This window comes from Cetorhinus maximus, chromosome 11 (assembly GCF_964194155.1).
Source record: "Cetorhinus maximus chromosome 11, sCetMax3.hap1.1, whole genome shotgun sequence".
In the NCBI taxonomy this organism is placed as follows: Eukaryota; Metazoa; Chordata; class Chondrichthyes; order Lamniformes; family Cetorhinidae; genus Cetorhinus; species Cetorhinus maximus.
The window spans coordinates 44,428,372-44,448,363 of NC_135889.1; the positions used below are offsets into that span (position 1 = coordinate 44,428,372).

The window sequence follows — 19,992 nt, forward strand, 5'->3', positions numbered from 1 at the left end:
CCTGGAACTCACTGTCTATAAGGGTGGTGGAAGCGGGGACATTAAATGATTTTAAAAGGGAACTGGATAGACTGGAAATAAACTTACAAGTCTTGAAGAAAGAACAGGAAATGAGACTGATTATGTCGCTCTATAGGGAGCTGGTAAAGGCTCAATGGGCTGAATGGCCTCCTTCTATGCCAAAATGACTCTGTAAGCTAGTGTTTGATATCCTTGATTTGTCTGAAAATTTATCACACCCCACTGCAATGTGAAACTTACATCATGACAATTGAAGATCTCTCTCTTGGAAAGCCTTCCACAATGGCCACAAGATTTAGAAATTATATGGCAGTACTGCTACAGCTATATCCTCTACAGTGGAACTGGATGTGGCATGAGGGCTACATTGCATTATAACAGCTGAGTGAATATCGTTATAATTTTTGGCTTTATGGTGAGTCATGGAGAAAATGTTTCTGTTGGCTCTGTAATTAAATGATGAATTATTATGACTACTCCCATGCAACTTGACCAAGGGAGTTTTTAAGACACTCCCCAGTCACATTTGCTAAAAGGACAAAAGGAATTTTACATTGGCACAAAGTGCAAAATTTCTTCTGGATTTCTTATAACACTTAACTATTTAATTTACCAAAACATAATTCCTCCATACAACTTGTGTCATTAAGAATGTATGTATATTACAGCATTTGCTGCATGGTCCCCTTGTGATTGTTCCTTACTTTTTCCTTTTCACCAGACCAATTTATTTGCATCTGTAACATCTAATACTGTGAGGTGAAACAGGTGTTTAAAGAATTTAAATCTGCCATCCCCACAAATATGAAAAATTCTTTGGGCATCCATTCCAGTGATAGAATGAGCATCTGAAGCTTGCTTTTTATGTGAGAACTCAGAACTTAGGCTTCCCACCTCCCCCTTGGTTTGGTCACATTACTGATGGAATGTGTTATCATCACATGGGTCACTTACATGCAGAAGGTGCATTCCTGGCTTGTATCAGGGAGGTGCAATATTTTGGGGACAAAGATTCACTGCAGAAGGCCCCAGGGCCTGCCACATTGGGAATGAGAGGTATCTAACCAGCTGCCTAGTTTAAAAAACATATGTACATATATATATTATGCACATATATATTGTCTAAGAGTTTTTAATTTCATTCACAGGGTTTTAGGAGTGCTTGCACAGCTTCTTTTCAAATTGGCACACCATCCTCTGGCCTCAGACTGCTTGCACCAGAGACTAATTTGCATTATGTACCATAAACCCGCTGACACATGGCTGGGCACAGTGTCCCAACAAAACTAACTGATGGAGAAAGGCAAAGAGGTGAGGACGCACAGGAGTGTGTTGCTGGGTTGCTTTCCACATTCACCCAACCCATTAAGTAGCTGGAGGCGAGACTCATAAGTCAAGTTAAATCAAGTTCCAACTGTTTTGAGGCGTGATTCCTTTTGATGCCTACGATGGTTGAGTCTAACTTTACCAAAATGAGATGAATGCAACTTCAAGTAAGTAGCCTGAATTTATTACAGAATCCTCCTTTTTTATTTGGAATGATACCCACTCTCTAGAATCGGTGACTCCCCCTCTCCCCCTTACCCACCCCCCACCCCACCATCCCGTTCAAAGTTCATGGTGAAACCTAAAGCACATAGAACATGAGATACATATTTGTTATTGTGAAACTTTTTAATCTTGAAGTTCAAGCTGATAAATTGTAGAAATATCAATGTCTCCATGCTGTAGTTAAAATGGCACTTGCCTCATTTGAAAGCAGGCAGCCATTTATTTTCTTTCCATATCAATGGCAGCATCAGTATCAAGCACACCTTCAGTTACCTTCATCATGTGGAAATGGGCGAATGAAGTTTGGAAGAGGTACTGAGGATGCAGCTTCTGATGCCTGCCATCCTTTAGGATTATAGTTTATGAAGACAGTCACAATTAAAATATTAATTGCTACCAACTAAACACAATGTTTCCTGACTAAAACTTTTATTTTTGTAGAGTATGTTTTCTCACAGCTAAGTTCATTCAATGTTTTGACTCAGATTTATCAAAATGTAAACTAGAAAATCATAAGACCTATGTATAGCATGTTGTTAAACAGAGTGAGATTTGTAATATAAAAGTGTCAATTGACCTGTAGCATTTGATGCTCAATAGTTGCATTTGTCTTCGCTAACTTCACCATCTCCACAACTTGATAAAAGGCAAATGCAATAGTGACCCAAGGTGATGAACTGATGGCCCAGGCTGGCTTTGTAACATCTTCCTGTTCCTCTTGGTACTTGGTTTTTTTAAGAGGAAGTTTGGTTTCAAGGTAGGGCATCATATTATCTGAGTGGTGTTGCACAAGATCAATGGTTGCTATGGGAACAGGGCTAGATGGAACTGGAATCCGTTCTGCCAGCATCTTCTTTTCTAAATAGTTGAAAGGAGACAAAATAAAAAGACTCCACCAATAACTAAATACAAGAAGATGGAGCAGAAACTTGAACTTTTCACTTTATGAGCAACATGGTATAGAAGTAAGTGCATCAACTGTGAAGTAAAATAATTAAACAATATTTTCATTACTTTAATTCTTTTAATATAAGATAAATATAACAGTAACAGATCAAATTAAGAAGCGAGATGGAATTTTGTTATACCTGGAACAGTTGAAACAGATCCAAATTATGCATTTAAGGGGAGGTTTGATGTATGCATGAGGGTGAAGGAAATGGAGGAAAATGGGGACAGAGTGGAAAGATAATTCCAGTGGGAGAGGACTTGGTTGAACATAAACACTGGCATGGATCAGTTGGACCAAATGGCCGGTTTCTGCAGTGTAGATTTGATGTAATTTGCAGTAGCTAAACTCGTTGCTCAAAAATTCTCACTCTTTGTCACACATTCAGGTTGACTACTCTGGTTAAGTGCATTATTTTTAAAGTTAAGTACCCATTGGATGAAGTGCACAAAAACATTCTATTAGTAGGTTTGCTGTCTGTACACATGGTGCATGCTTCAGCAGCAGGTTAACCACAGTTACACTTCTGCAAATATTATCAGCCGACTGTTTACCTTAATAACAAGAGAAAATGCTAGAAATAGCAAAAGGCAGCATCTGTGGAGAGAAATAGAGTTAATATTTCAGCTTGATGAGTTAACTCTGTTTCTCCCTCCACAAATATTTTGAGATCTGCTGAGTAATTGCAGCATTTTCTGTTTTTATTTCAGATTTCCAGCATTCACAGTATTTTGCTTTTGTTTTTACCCCAATAACTCTACCGCTTCCCACGACATTAGACTTTTAAGCGTTGTAAATATACCTTTGAATTTGAATATACCTCGGCACTACTTGACAGTAAAATAAAGACAAAATACTGCTGGTGCTCGATATCTAAAATTAAAAACTTTGGGCCATAACTTCCATGGAGTGGCAAACACAGTTGGATTGCCGCTCTGCTGTTAGTTACTTACACTGAAATGCAGCCCCACCTTTCTCACCCGACCTTCCAACTCGGGCCGGTGAGAACAGTGCAGTGCAGCAGGTTCTCGATGCCTTGAATTGAATGCAAGAGAGTCGAGGGTAAGGAAGACACGCTCCCTTTTTTTAAGGCACTAGCTGCCTTTAAAAAAGGGTAGGTTTAAAGATCTAGTCACTTTGAGAAGCCAGGGAGAAGTTAAGTATGTAAGGTAAATGAGTAGGAGGTGTGGGGGTTGAGGGCAGGTGTTGGGGTTGTGTCAGGTTGGGGAGTCGAGTGGTCAGTGGGGGGGAGGGGGGTGGACAGTGGGGGTTTGTGGGGGTGGCGTTAGATGATCAGTATCATCTGGTCATTGAGGGTAGTCAGGGCGGCTGGGGGGTTAGTCGGGTTCCTGTGGGGGGGCTCAGGAAGGATCCCATTGGGGATCGGGGGGGTGGGGAAGGTAGGCAGGGGGTCCCAAGTGGTGGTCGGGGATAAGTATTATAGTTACCCAGGAGTTAGAAGTGGTATTAATTCTTCTAATCTTTCCTGGGCAACTATTCCTGTAAGACAATCAGAACCATCCAAAGACTGTGATTTAGTTCTGAGTATCAGATGGTTCCCAGTGCAGGGCAATTGCCTAACGGAAGTTTGAACTTACTGTGCAACTGCCACGCAATCCTTGCATGGGGACTTATTGGTCCCCAGTGCATCTTTGGGGTAGCACCCCTTCCCCTGGGTATGACACCCCAGAGATGGGAGGTTATGGGCAATAATGTTCTGGAAAAACTCAGCAGGTCAGGTCGCACCTTATGGATGTGTGCCCTCTCAGCCAAGCCCCATTATGCATTCTTGGCTGAGAGCTCAGACTTACATTAGTCTGTTAAAAAAGCTACACCCTGGGAAAACATTGCTTGATTGACAGTTCTTGCTCTTTGAACTATTCTGTCAATTGCACAATGTTTGTTTACACAAGATAGAGTGTTTCAGTTTCTGCTGTTGATACCTTAAAGGGTGTGGATGATTGACACTTGTATAAGGCTTTTTAAGAAAGTAGCAAATTATGAATGAATGACTTTTTAAAACTTTTTCACACATCCTGTTATTACTATAGAGTTCATTGGTTCTTTACAGAGCGTATACTAAGTAAATGGTCATGGAAATGCCATAGCTTGACATGGAGGGTATAAGGGGACATGAGGATGTGGGTGGAGGAGCATAACTTGGCATGGGCCCATGAGGGGACATGGAGAGGTCGGTGGAGGGGTATAGCTTTGCATGGGCCTATGAAGAGCATGGGGCAGTGGGTGGAGGGACATAACTTGGCATGGGGAGCATTTCAAATTTACCTCCACTCCACCTCTGAGGGGCTGTGAACCATGAGTCTTTTAAAAGCTGGTCCAACTCCATGAAAATGCAGAGGACTAGGAGATGCCTATCCCCGCTATTGAGCTGTCCAGGTCAGGAGTGCAGCAGCCCACAACCTTAACCCACACTGATGAAAACTGGATTGGGAATCTCAGGATCTGCTCCCGGGCGCCATTTTTACACCTCCACGAAGTCTCCCAGACTCAATGGGCAGAATTTTACGTTCCGCGAGTGGGTGCGCGCCCGAACTGAACACGTGTAAAATTGCGCGAGATGGCAAGCGTCCTGACATCATTAAGCACTCACGCGATATTTCGCATGGCAAGCGCATGCGGCAGTCAGAAGCACATCCGCTGACAATTAAGTGGGCAATTAAGCTCATTACAGCGCGATTGTCAGCGATTTCTTGTGGCCCATCCAACCTTATGGTTGGCGAACCGGCCAATCGTCCAGGTGGCCTTTATATTTTTGATGAAACCTCATCCAAGGGCAGGATGAAATCTCTACTAGGCAATAAGATAAAAAGAGATATCTGGGGATTGTTTTTTTATGAGGTAAGCTTTCAAGTGCTTGATTGTGCTGCATGAACATTTTTTGCAGCATTTTTGTGCTTTATTTTATTATTTGGAGGTCTGCAGCTCCCTGAGGCAGCTGTCTGCCTTCAGGAGCTCAGTGGAAGCGCTCACCTGTGACGTAGTCGCCCGCCCTCTTCCTGGCCGTTAATTGGCCAGCCAGCATGAAATTGCGCTCGGGGGCCGATTGTGGTCAAGAGCCCGTTTCTCAACCACTCCTGGGCCTACTGATCGCACGGGCCTAACGAGGGAAAAAAAATCTGGCCCATGAAAATCCAGCCCCATTAACTCTGTTTCTTTCTCCACATATGCTGCCAGACCTGCTGAGTTTTTCCAGCACTTTCTGTTTTATTTGACAGTGTTTTTCTGATCATGCAGTATACTGCATTATTATCAGTGTACATTGGGTCCTAAATTCCAGTGCATGGAGAGAATGTAACTTTATATCTGTGTGGGGGGGGGCGGGGGGGCTGGTGGTGGGTGATGGAATATGGGTTAGATCCCAATTTGTAGGAATTAGCACTCATTTGGACTGGAATTTAAAGTTCTGGTTAGGAAGTTATGGTTGATTTTTTTTTCCCCATTCCCCTTTGCCAGGGTGAGCTCTCCTAAGAAATTCTTTCCCTTATATCTAAAAAATCCTCAGTGGAGCTCTGCAGAGAGCTAACATGAATCCCTTTAAGACCTTCTAATGGACCCAAGCCTTCATTAGATTAAATATCTCCGGTGGTCAGAGTGGCTCCAGTGGGAACCTAAAGGTTTATTCAAATAAACTTTTCTTCAATCCATTTGGACGTCTGCCTTGCAAGGGTGGTTCAGCTGAGGCTAGGGCAGATGCCACTGATGCACCCCTACAAGCACTGGTGTCTTGCACCTTCTAAAAATAACCCTCCTTTGGAATTTGGGATGGAGTCTTTGGCTTTGCGTGAGGTTAGGAAGTCTGCCATACATACACCAGGGCCAGGATTTTACAGCCCTCCCACCCAACGGGATTCTATGGCCCCGCCGAACTGAATGGAGATTTAAGTGACTCACCGCATCCGCCGGGGGGAGACACACCGCTGTGGGGGCCCTAAAATCCTGGCTCAGAAGTTTGGGGCTCAGGAACTTGCAGGCCTTTGCTTTTATCTGCATAGAGGGTAGTGGATTGGGAAGGAAGGGAGAGGGAAGTAAAACTATCTCCCAATAGCTATTCACAGGAAGACATTTAGCAGAGGCCGGGAGGGAGGCTATCTGCTTTTCAGTTTAACTTTGGAAGGGAGTTAAAGTCCAAATGTGTTTTGTGTGTATATTATATTATGTAATAATATTTCAATGAACTGCGAGTCAAGATTCGCACAATTCCTGTGAACATGTGATGTTGAGAAATACCTTCATCTTCATCAGGCACTGCCAACCATTGGATCAAGGCAAAAAGGAGGAGAATCATGAGAGAGGCCATACCAATCCCACGGAATGTTTCTGGAGCACCTGAAATCCACATCACACAACATCACTGTACGGTCATGCCCAGCTCACTTATGAATCACTAGCAATTTAACATCTACAAGAGATAATTGCAATAAAAGGCGTGACAATAGATGATGAAATAAAACCTGGTTTACTGCAATTCAAACCACACAGTATAACAGCATTTTAATTCAATGGTTAGCATGGTAGCTTGCCTTCTATTACTATTCACTGTAGCACCCACCATTTGCAAAACAGAACACAACTAACAGTCCCATGAGTCGGGCAGCAATAAAAGAAACTAGCTCTGGGCATTCTAAACCACCCATAGCTCTCCGCAATTTTGATCATTGATTCTTCTCCCCCTCCGAGAGCCGATAAATCCCCAGAGCCCGATAATCTACATCCCAGGGTACTAAAGGAGGTGGCCATGGAAATAGTGGATGCGTTTGTTGTCATCTTCCAAAATTCTGTAGATTCTGGAGCAGTCCCAGCAGATTGGCAGGTGGCAAATGTAACCCCATTGATACATTTAAAAAAGGAGGAAGAAAAGAGCGAATTACAGACCGGTTAGCTTTACATCAGTCGTAGGGAAAATGCTAGAGTCTATTATAAAGGATGTGATAACAGGACACTTAGACAATATAAATGGGATTAGACAAAGTCAACATGGATTTATGAAAGGGAAATCATGTTTGACAAACCTACTGGAGTGTCATGAAGAGATTAATGTCCACAATGTTTTTGAAAATTATTTTTTAAAATAGTGTTTAGTGGTGTCTGTGTCTATTTGTGTGTGTCTTATTTGGATTAAAGCCAGCTGGTCTAGAGGCTTTGATGTATAGAAAGAAGTAAGTTTGAAATGGTAATTAGATAAATATGGGGAAGTTTAGAAACACAGATGTCAAAGGGGAAAATTGCATTTTTAAATAAACCATTCAAAAGAATGGGTGAAATCTTGCATCTAGCTAGAAGATGCCAAGCAATGTGCTTATTTTTTTCAACTTACTAATAAAATTGGTAGAAACAAAGGATGTTATTTTTAGAAGAGGTAAAGTTAAAAGCCAAATGATACAATGGAAAATTTATATTCAAAGAGAAAGATATGTATAAAGGAGAAAGGAGATGGTGTGTAAGGTAGAGGCATTTTAAGATCCAATAAGTGTGAGAAGCCTCCAGCCTGTAAGCCTCAAGCTGCTATCTGCAAGGACCCGGAGCTGAAAGAAACTCATTTCGAATGAGACTGCCCAGGTTGTGCTTTGCCAGGTGTCTGTTTAAATCTATGAGATTTACTGTTGCCTTAATGGGGGTGTAACTGAGAGTCAGATTAATTAGGGGACTTTTGTAGTTACTATAGTAGTAATTTTATAGATGTATGTATGTGTTTACAATCTTATATTATTAATGTTTAATTTAGTTTTATAAAAACCCTTTTGAGACTCGATGGTCTTATTACTACTGAATTCAAAGCCTGCATCTGGAAACATACAAATTGCAAAAATGGATAATGACAGTTGTTTCAAGTTTCCTTCTGGGAATTGAACAGCTCAGCCTTTACCATCGGCTGTGTCATAATATGGGGTACACCTTTTAGCTCGGCGGGCGGGTGCACGCCCGACACGACCGAGCGTAAAATGACGCGCGATGACATGCCCGCACTCGCGCAATACTTTGGTCGGTGGACGCATGCTGGAGTCGGCAACGCGCCCGCCGACAATTAAAAGGCCTATTAAGGCCATTAACAAGTTAATTAAAAGAAAGTTTTCTCTGCCCTTCCAACCTTATGGCTCGCGGGCTGGCAAAGAGACCAAGCGGCCTTTGCATTTTTTTGGAAACCTCATTCACGGGGGGAATGAGGTTTCCAAAAGCAAATAAAAATCTAATAAAAACTTTATTTTTTTCATTATTAACATGTCCCTGCTCATATGACAAGAGTTACATGAGGGGACATGTTTCATTAACTTTTTAATTTTTAAAATTATTTTTTCATATATCTTCATCTCCGAGGCAGCTCTCTGCCTCAGGAAGATTATGTAGCACGTACTTGTGCTCGCCCGGCTTGCACTCCTCCCCCCGCCTGCACAGGCAGCGCTCAGCGCTGCCGATCGTGTTTCACGCTGGGCGGGCCTTAACTGGCCCGCCAGTGTGAAATTGCCTTTCGGGCCTGATCGTGGGCAACAATCAGCTTCCTCACCGCCCCCGCCCACCCCTGCCAAACTCGCACACCAAGGGAAAAATTTTACCCATGGAGTTTTTTTGAGGACGTGACTAGCAGAATAGATAAGGGAGAACCAGTAGATGTGGTGCATTTGGATTTCCAAAAAGCTTTTAATAAAGTCCCACATAAGAGGTTAGTGTACAAAATCAAAGCACATGGAATTGGGGGTAATATATTGCCTGGATTGCGAATTGGTTAGTAGACAGGAAACAGAGAGTAGGAATAAATGGGTCTTTTTCAAAGTGGCAGGCGATGACTAGTGGGGTATCACAGCGATCAGTGTTTGGGCCCCAGCTATTTACAATATATATCAATGATTTGGATGAGGGAATCAGATGTAATATTTCCAAATTGGCTGACGACGAAACTTTCTGGGAATGTGAGCGATGAGGAGGGTATTAAGAGGCTTCAAGGTGATAGACAAGTTGAGTAAGTGGGCAAATACGTGGCAGATGCAGTATAACGTGGATAAGTGTGAAGTTATCCACTTCGGTAGGAAAAACGGAATGGCAGAGTATAAGTTAAATAGTGATAGATTGGGAAATGTTGATGCACAAAGGGACCTGGATGTCCTTGTCCACCAATCACTGAAAGCAAGCATGCAGGTGCAGCAAGCAGTTAAGAAGACAAATGGTATGTTGGCCTTCATTGCGAGAGGATTTGAGTACAGGAGCAAGGATGTCTTATTGCAGCTATACAGGGCCCTGATGAGACCACACCTGGAATATTGTGTGCAGTTTTGGTCTCCTTACCTAAGGAAGGATATACTTACCATAGAGGATGTGCAGTGAAGGTTCACCAGACTGATTCCTGGGATGGCAGGATGGTTGTATGGGGGGAGATTGGGCCGACTAGGCCTGTATTCACTGGAGTTTAGAAGAATGAGAGGAGATCTCATTGAAACATATAGGCCAGGATTTTCCATTCGTTGGGCGGGCTCAGCGGGAGCAGGTGGGGGCGGCCAGCTCCGCACTGCGGTTTCATGCGGGCAGGCTAATTAAGGCCCATCCAGCGTGGATCGTGAGCAGTAGCGCTAAGCATTACCAGTGCGGGCAGGGGGAGGAGGGAGAGTTGGGTCCAGCGCTCATGCGCACTAAAGAGCGCTTCAATCTCCCCGATGCACGGAGCTGCCTCAGGGAGATTGAAGTGCTTTTTAAAAAAATAAATAAATATAAAAAATTTAATGAAACATGTCCCCTCATGTGACTGTGTGCCCAATGTCATGCACGTCATTTAACGTTCCAGCGTGTCGGGTGCGCAGCCACACACCGAATGGAAAATTCTGCCCATAAAATTCTGACAGGGATGGATAGACTGGATGCAGGGATGATATTTCCTCTAGCTGGGGGGTCTAGAACAACGGGTCACAGTCTCAGGATACAGGGTGGATCATTTAGGACTGAGATGGGGAGAAACCTCTTCACTCAGAGGATGGTGAACCAATGGAATTCTTTACCACAATGTGCTGTGGAGGCCAAGTCACTGAATATATTTAAGAAGGAAATAGATAGATTTCTGGACTCTAAGGCGTCAAGGGATATGGGGAGAGTGCAGGAGTACAACGTTGAGATAGAGGATCAGCCATGATCGCATTGAATGGCCAATTGACCTACTCCTGCTCCTATTTTCTATGTTTCTTCTGGTCAACCATCATTTCCCTGATGAGATGAGGCAGCCAAACCTGGCACCCAGCCTCCATTGACACGGCTCCGTAAGTGCTTCAAGGAATTGCTCAGAGTATTGTGTCCTACAATATTCGCCTCCCTGCAAAGTGTAGTCCCAACTCTGCTTGGCATTTTTCTGTAGTAGAAATGAGATTGCAAATCTCATAAATGGGGAATTGGAGGCAAAACAATTGCAGTCTCTTCATGATCAATGTGCTGTCACTGACAGTTCATCCTTACTTTCAAGTTTTGAGATAAATCCAAGAAAGGATTAATTGCACTCCCCCTTTCTTTAAGGCTTATTGTTACATGGAGTTACTTACATTTTTAAACCTACCATTTCCTGTTAGTCAGTCTCTAGTTTAGTTTTTCATCTCCAATAATAACAGTTGGAGTCGAAATCTTGAAAATAGATAAGCAGCAAATGATACAAACCATATCTATAAATTTGATCAGGTGTGTGCACATGTCAAGAAGGAGGTCAGAAAATCAGGCAAACGAGACTAGAAACATCAAATTGGACCATTACTGACCATTGCTGCTGCATGCGTCTCTGAATGACAGGGCATGGGCATGAACACAGCTGACAGAAGCAAAGTGTCTCACTATGAACCAGGAAGATTTGAAAAGATAGTTAAAGGATGGGGAGTTAGATGGGGGTGCAGTTTTGAAGAGAGGGAATAAAGTGTCCTTGTAAATGAGGATAGTGAAGGTTTGGTTAATGGAGAGTGACTTGGAAAAGTTCAAAAGTTTACTTGGTATTTTGTTATGGTACAGCGGATGGTAAATGCTAACTGCTCAAATCCCAGAGGGAAACTTGAAACAACTGCCACAACTGTTTTGTAATTTGTATTTTTATTTCCAGATGCGTGCCTTGAATTCAGGAGTAATAAATCCACCGAGTCTTAGAGGTTTTTTTACGAAATTAAATTAAACATTTATTAATAAAATAAATAATTTTAAGCATTTACATAGATCTATGCTTACTACTATAATAACTCCTAGCTCCTCTAATTAATCTGACTCCCAGTTACACTCCCGTTAAGACAACAGTAAAAACAAAATAGATTTTAACAGACCCAGGCAAAGCACACAATACCCTGAACAAGGATATTCACAGTGAATTCTCTTAGCTTTGGTTCCTACAGGCAGCAGCCTGGTACATAGAGGCTGGAGGCTTTTCACACTTGTTAGATCTTAGAAACCCTTCCTCTTACATGTAACCTTCTCTCCTTTATACACATTTTCCCCTTTGAATGCAAATTTCATTGTTTCAGTACGTCTTTGGACTTTGCCTTTCTAATAATAAAAATCTTTCATAGTAGCAATTTTATCAGCAAGCCTTGGGAAAAATAAACAAACTGTTTGGCTTCTTCTGCCTAAGTGTAACATTTGACCCTCTCTTTTGAAATTCAAACTACTCTGGTTTATCTAAAAATGTAAATTTTCCTTTACACCTCACATGCTAAACTTCAGCCATGTTTACTCATTTAGCATTTCAAACCTAGTTTCTCTTCTTCCTTCAGAAAGCCTTCAGACCAACTGTCTTTAATTCAATTAAGTCCCACACACACACACAGACTATCCAGACCCCACTATTCCTATATTATAATAAATCCCAATAACATTATGAAAATTATATTTTCATGACAGATCTCATGCCATTTTTACTGATTGTGACATATTTTCTTCCTTAATTTAACATCAAATGAGACTTCTGCCTGTATCTGAGGACACAATAGAAACACAACCTTTACATACAAATATCTTGCATCAAGAGGTATCTTGTAATTTTACAAGCATTACAAGTAAGCCTAAGGACCATTACTGTTCATATTATTATTTTATTCAGCTGTGGATCATAAAAATCTAAAAATGCTCATTCTTGTTTTTAAATCCCTCCTGACCTCACCCCTCCTCCAGCCCTATAACACTCTGGGATATTCACACTTCTCCAATTCTGGCCTCTTACACATCTGTGATTTTCATTGCACCACTGGCAGACATGCCTTCAGCTGCTTAAACACTAAGCTCTGGAATTCTCTCCCTAAACCTCTCCTTCTCTCTGCCTCTCCTCCTTTTAAGGACTCCTTAAAACCTAACTCTTAGTCCAAGCTTTTGGTCCCTTATGCTAATATCTCCTTATGTGCGTTAGCATCAGATTTTGTTTGATAATGCTCCTGTGAAGTGTCATGGGACATTTTACTAGATTAAAAGTGCTATGTAAATACAAGTTGTTGGCCTTGTTCAATGGCACCTGCATACATACAGGCCTCATGTTATGCTCAGTGGAACTAAAAATTCACTGACCTCATGTACTCTTCCGCCTAAATTCTAGTGGTAATGTGCTGGCAGAACTAGAAAGTAGGCTGAAATTTGGCCTAGTAAGGGAATCTCATACAGTTCAGTAAGGGATGGAGCCTCTTCCCACCTTTTACAAGGGCAGCAACATAAGGGAAGTTAGGGACTCCCAACATTGTCAGCTCCTGTCTCCATGGCTGTCAGCAGAACCTGCTGTAGGATTAGTGATGGTATGCTTTCCAACACGTGTAATCTTCTTTCCGGGGGTGGGGGGGGGGCACGGGAGGAGCAGTGAGTGAGGAATCTGGGCAACACACCTCTGGAACTGGCAAGCTTTATTGAGATCCTAGCCTCTCTCCTATGGCAGGTACCTTGGATGCATCTGGAATGGTTTGGGCACTCACCATTCTCATTAAAACTGCAGACGTACCCCTCAACACCAATCTTTGGTAGGGTCGGCAGTAGGTTCTAGGGTAGATGTACCATCCTCTGCCCCCACCATGCATTTACAGCCTGACTAAGTATTACCATCTGATAGTGCTAAAATCAAAAGTCAATTGTGACCAATAACAACATACACACATCTACGATATGGTAAACATCTATCTATATATATCTTCAAATGCTGAAATCACAGAAGATTTCAAAATGCTGGAAAAAGTACTAAAAGTGAGTGAAAATACTAAATTTTATGGGGAGAGTGCTTCACATAATTCTTCTCCTTTCAAATATTTTTTAATTCCACTAATGTAAAAATTGCACTTTTAGTTACTTAATGTTTCTCCCCATTCATAACAAGAATTTTGAAGTCATGAAATACCAAGAGGCTCCTGAGTCTTAGTTTCCATAGAAAGACACATTGAATTGTAGAAAGTGTTCCCAAAATACTAATGACAAACTCAAAATCCAATATAACGAAAAGGAATTCATTTATTCACTCACTTCAGCCCAGGTCATAGAGCTTTACTCATTTCAGGTGAACTGTCAGCCTTTTTGGGAGGTGTTAAATTTCCTGATGCTGATGGCCAGCTGTTCTGAGCTTTGTAGGTTGGCGTACATACAAACCTGATACAAAGCCTAACCTCCCTGACACTGGCTTTGTGCCACTTTGTAGATATGTGTCTAATGTAAAAGCAGGTTGCCTGCAAACATGTAAGGAGCAGCTTGATTCAGAAGGGACAGCCAAATTCAATTTGTTTCAATAGATTAAGCTCCACATGGGAACCTGCAGTTTATCCAGCGATCCATCAGAGCTTCATTGTGACACAGCCGATGGTAAAGGCTGAGTTGTTCAAATCCCAGAGGGAAACTTGAAACAACTGTCATGTAATTTCAAGATGCAGACTTTGAATTCAGTAGGAATAAGACCACCGAGTCTTGTGGTTTTTATATAAAATTAAATTAAACATTTATTAATTTAACAACAAATTAAACACATACACATGCCAGAATTTTACATTTGGCAGGAGCAGGCAGGGGCAGTCGGGAACCCAGCCACCGCCCGCGATCGGCTCCACACCACCATTTTATGCGGGCGGGCCAATTAAGGCCCACCCAGCGTGAGATGCATCAGCAGCAAAAGAGAGAAGGGGTGGGCGGGGGCGGGAGCTCAATGTCTGCCGGGTCCAATGGTGACGCGGCGGCCGCAGCAGCCATGCAAAGGCTGCCATTGACTTGGAGGAAGCTCGTCATGGAGCAGTTAAATGCTGAAGACGGCAAGCGGGGGGCAGGTCGGCAGGGCAGAGGGCCCAGCGTTCTTACGATGAGTGTCTCGCTGCCCTCCTGGAGGAGGTGGCAGCACGCAGAGATACACTTGTCCCCAGGGATGGGGGGAGGAGGCCCCACCACCTCACCAAAAATGCCTGGGAGGAGGTAGCAGCCAGGGTGAGCTCCTATGAAGTGGTGAGGCGCACATGGGTGCAGTGCCATAAGCGCTTCAATGATCTCCTGCAATCAGGAAGGGTGAGCACCGTGTTGGCATGGGTTACTTAGCACAGCAGTTAGAAACGGCACCCCCCACACACCCCTCCTCCACCCCCCCCCCCCCCTCCCCCCCCGCCCCCCCACCCCCGGACCTCAGAGTTCTTAGACTGTGAGTGGCAAATCTGAATGAGGCAGCATTTGGGCAAGGGGGTGAGCCCTGGCTGCTTGAACTGAGTGTCTTATGGCTCCAGGGTTACAAATCAGCAGAGCCCTGCGAGGTGTTCCTAAGGTGGGGTTGGCCAGGCTGCAATGGCAATGCAGGTACAGGATGGACTAATCAATGCTCCTCTGTCCTTTCAGGAGAAGACATCCCATAACAATGCAGAGAGGTTGTGGACTGGTGGAGGACCATCCCACCTTCTAATCCTGAGTAGATATGAGCAGGAGGCCCTGGAGCTGGAGAGGCACCATGCGCCTGGGTCAACCGGCTACGGTGAGGTTGGGGTGCCAGAGGGAGGTAAGAGTGCAGTGCACTGAGGTCAGAATGTCTGTAATAGCAACCATTCCACTGTTGTCTCTATATTGATGTGAGCCTCGAACATGAAATCCCCATTGATAATGGAAAGATGAGGGCACCCTGATCTGGGTGCGAGGCATGCACAGTAATGACTTCAACTAATGACATGTCCTTATTCTTCCTTTCAGGCTCACCAGCTGCCCATCGGGGTGAGGAGCCTGAAGGCCCACCGCTGACACCAGAGGACAGCAACTATAGAAACGAACCTACGTCACACCCTCTCAGCCAGGAAGGCACCAGCGCAGATACCAGCACCTCGACGGGCATCAAATTGGCGGATAGCATCCCCGTGAACAGCAGAGAGGGCACTTCACACTTGCTTGAGGTGCAGGTAGAGGCAGAGAGTGCCCAGGGCCGTGGCAGTCGGAGGACTGCTGGGGATCAGGAACACGCTCAGTCGTTCCTGATGATGTGTCACTGGAGTCGTCCCTAAAGCAGCAGATGCTGGAAGTCCAGCAGGGTGTGCGAGAGGGTCTGCCATGGTCTCCATTATAGAGGGGTCCATACAGAGCATGAGCAATGCAATGACCCTCATGGCCGAGCGCAATGCCTCCTCCGTGGAGAGAGTGGCGACTCTCATGGAGATGCTCCTCCAGGAGCTGAATCTCGAGTTCCTGGGGTTGCGCTCGGACCTGCAATCCCTCACACTGGCAATGACCTCAGGTAGTGACTGTCAGTTTGGGAGATGGATTGAGCACCCAGTATCCCAGCTAGGTGCCCGTCCATCAATGGTGAGCAGGGAGGTGCAAAGCGACCTGACGTTGGCGCACGAGTTGCTTGTTGTCTCTGCGGTTTCCTCTCAGAGCGCTCCGGATGATGGCAGCAGCTCCTCCACCCCTCTGCTAGTGACTGTAGCATCCAATGAGGCTGCGATGACTGGGGAGATGCCAGCTGTGGCACTGGCCACTCCCTCCCAGGCGGGGCCAGCACTGGCTCCATGGGCCAGAGGACGCCTGCCATGGTCATCAAGGCCAACAAGACAGCAGAGTGAGCAGGCTGTCTCCAATGTCGGTGCCAGTGAGGGGGGAGAACCTAGATGTAGCACCCTCAAGCGAAAACCTAAAGCACCTTAAGCATAACACGGGCTTATCAGTGGTGATATTTTTCCCCCCATTTTTACATTAATTATTATTAGGTGCGACGAATAACATCTTTCAATTTAATTTGTATTATGTATGCCAGGCACCACAGCGTTAAATGTGTTTGTGTTCAACAAGCCTTTGGGTACTTCATTCTGTGGGTGCAGGGGAACCCACGATGTTTTGAGTGACTTGTTTGTCATTGAGCTTTATTGAAATGGCACATAGATCATATGTTGACCAAGCAAATGTTGCTCCCAGGTATCGAGTATGCAGCCTGCAGCCCTGGCATGTGGTGGTGATTTATCTTTGGTAGGCTAGCTGAAGGAGCGTTGGATCAAAGCTTCCTGGGTGCCCCTGCCTCCCTGGAGGTCAGCGTCTACCCCCTCAGCGTTCTCCTGAGCGTGCTCGTCCTCGGACTCACTACTGGACTCATCGTCTGCAGCCGGAGCAGGTGCGTCAACATCATCTTCCTCCACTGCATCCCCCCTTTCCAGTGCCAGATTGTGGAGAGTGCAGCATGCAACCACTATCAGTGACACACGATCAGGGGAGTATTGGAGTGCGCCCCCTGAAGCGCATCTCGAGGAGTCCGATGGCTCTCTCCACCACAGCCCTTGTGGAGGTGTGGCTCCTATTGTACCGCTGCTCAGCTTCTGTTCTTGGATGGCGGAGAGGCGTCATGAGCCACCTTCTGAGGGGATAGCCCTTGTCACCCAGCAGCCATCCATCCAGCCAGGCTGGAGCACTGAAGAGCCTCGGCACCTGGGAGTGCCTCAGGATGTAAGCGTCATGGGAGCTGCCTGGGTACCTTGCACAGACTTGCAGAATCTGCATCCTAAGCTCACACACTATCTGCCCATTCATGGAGTGGAAGCCCTTCCTGTTGATGAAGGCACCCGGCTCACCCGCTGGCGCCTTGATGGCCACATGTGTGCAGCCTATTGCACCCTGGATGCGTGGAAACCCAGAAATCGCTGCAAAGCCTCTGGCTCACTCTGCCTGGCTGGCCTCGTCCATATGGCAGTGAATGAAAGTCAATGCACGCCTGAACAGAGCTTCTGTCACCAGCTTGACACAAGTGTGGAGAGCTGATTGGGAGACTCCACAAAGATCGCCCACTGACCCCTAGAAAGAGCCAGAGGCATAAAAGTTGAGGGCCACTGTGACCTTCAGCGCCACTGGCATGGGGTGTCCACCCACACAGTCAGAGCTGAACTCAGGGCCGATCATCTGACAGATGGAGGTCACGCTCTCCCTTGAGAGGCGAAGCCTTCTTCGGCATTACACCTCAGACATATTGAGGTAGCTGCATCGCAGCCTGTAAACCCTGACAGCAGGATAGTGGCATCATCTGCGACCCCTTCCACCTTGCACTCCCTGCAGGCCCTGTGCCCCTTTTGTCTGCGCCTGTCCTCCCACAGGTTGCTCCGCTGGAGGCTGAAAAGGGACACCTGGCCTCCTCCCCCTCCTGGCCCTTTCTTCCTCCTCAGAGGAGGTGCCTCCAGCAGAGACCACAATCCCCATTCCCAGAGTAAGGGAAGGCTGTCTGACACCTGGAAGGCCCCATGTGGTCAAAGCAGCTCTGAAGCGAAATGAAGTTGTCCTGTTCACACAAGCAAGCAGCAGCAACTTATAAGCGAAAGTACAAATAACTTGCATTAGCAAGCCAACACACGCCTCTTATCCCACCCGTGGATGAGGTTTTTGAAAATGTGGCCTACCCGCCTGCCTATTGTACCCTTGTGATGCCCTGAAAATTGCACCGGCTGTGTAAAATCACAGACAATTGGTGCCTCAAGGACCTTAACTGTCCTGTTAATTAATGGTGGGCGCGCCTCCATCTTCATCACGCGCCCGCCTAGCGAAATATCGTGATCAGTGCACATGACCGATGTCATTGTGCATCATTTTACATTCCGGTGTGTCGGGCGCACCCCTGCACGCTGAATGTAAAATTCTGGCCATGGCTACAAATTACTACTATAATAACTTATAACAAATCCCCAAATTAATCACCCCCAGGTAAATCTCCACTCAGGCAACAGTAACCCATAGACTTTAAACAGACACCAGACAAAGCACATTTGACCTTACAAATTCAAAATGAGGTTCCTTTCAATTTGGCTCCTTTGCAGAGTTGTTGGCTGGTTAGATCTTACATACCTCTGACTCACACACACAAACTCCTCTCAGTTTATACCTAGCTTTCCCTTTGAATGTAAATTTTCCATTGTATTACTAGGTTTTTTAATTCTACCTCTCCTAACAATAATCTTTTCATTCTACCAATTTTATTAGTAAAATAGGCACATTGCTTGGTGTCTCCTAGCTAAGTGCAAGATTTTACCCATTCTTTTGAATGGTTTATTCAACAAATGCAAATGTTCTCTTTACCTTCTATCCTTACGTTTATCTAGTTAACATCTCAAACTACACTATATCAAAGCACCCAGACTAGCTGGCTTTAATCCAATTAAGCCACACACAGACACACACATAGACACAGACCCTACTACAAGTGCAATTTGAAAATAATTTTCAGTAACATTATACACATTAATATCTCTTCATGATTTGATTATCTCATGATGAAAAAACTGTAAAATGGGGCAGAACCTTGCTGCTGTACTATGTATTACAATGGAAATAGATAGAAAAGCTAAATGGATAGGAACATAGGAACAGGAGCAGGCCATTTAACTCACCAAGTCTGCTCTGCCATTCAATGAGATCATGGCTGAACAGCAAACTAACTTTACCAACCTGCCTTTGTCCCCTATCATTTAATACCTTTGGTTAACATAAATCTATCAATCTGAGATCTAAAGTAACAATTTATCTAGCACCAATTTCCATTGCGAGAATAGCGTTCAAAACTTTTATTATCCTTTCTTTGTGACAACATCAACACGGATATATGACTCACTATCCCATCATGTAAGTCATTAATAAATAGTGAGTAGTTGAGGCTCAGGAGGCCTTGAGGCACAGTGGTAGTGTCCCTGCCTCTAAGCCAGAAGCTCCAGGTTTGAGCCTCAATTAAGGACTTGATGAAAGGTGCATTCATAACGCAGCCAAACAGGTTGAATATTAACCTGTAAATCCTTCTAACATACGCCAATGACCATTGCTTAACAGCGGGAGAGAATCCTGGTCAGACATCAAATGGGAAGAAAATTGGAGCCTCCACCATCACTATTCACAGTCCCAGACAACAGCATGCAGAGAAAAGTGGGACTTCTTGAGGGCCAGTTGACTGGACAGCTGGTGTGGATCAGATTGGTGCCAACAGCATGGGGTTCAATCCCTGTTCCTGCGGGTGGATTCAGGACCTGCCTCCTTGCCCTACTTATGGTGGAGGTCATGATGTTGTGGGTCGG

At 44.6% G+C, this 19,992-nt stretch overlaps 1 protein-coding gene across 3 annotated transcripts in view; it reads right to left on the minus strand.

Annotated features, from left to right (window-relative positions):
• Positions 1-19,992, minus strand: part of mfsd6b (major facilitator superfamily domain containing 6b) — a 74,101-nt gene that overhangs the window by 3,792 nt on the left and 50,317 nt on the right. For all 3 annotated transcript variants that reach the window (XM_078551866.1, XM_078551867.1, XM_078551868.1), the window contains exons 5-6: positions 6,770-6,868; positions 2,150-2,430 (exon numbers count right to left, since the gene is read on the minus strand). In XM_078551866.1, the coding sequence (XP_078407992.1) occupies positions 2,150-2,430; positions 6,770-6,868 (380 nt within the window). The remainder of the gene's footprint in view (positions 1-2,149; positions 2,431-6,769; positions 6,869-19,992) is intronic.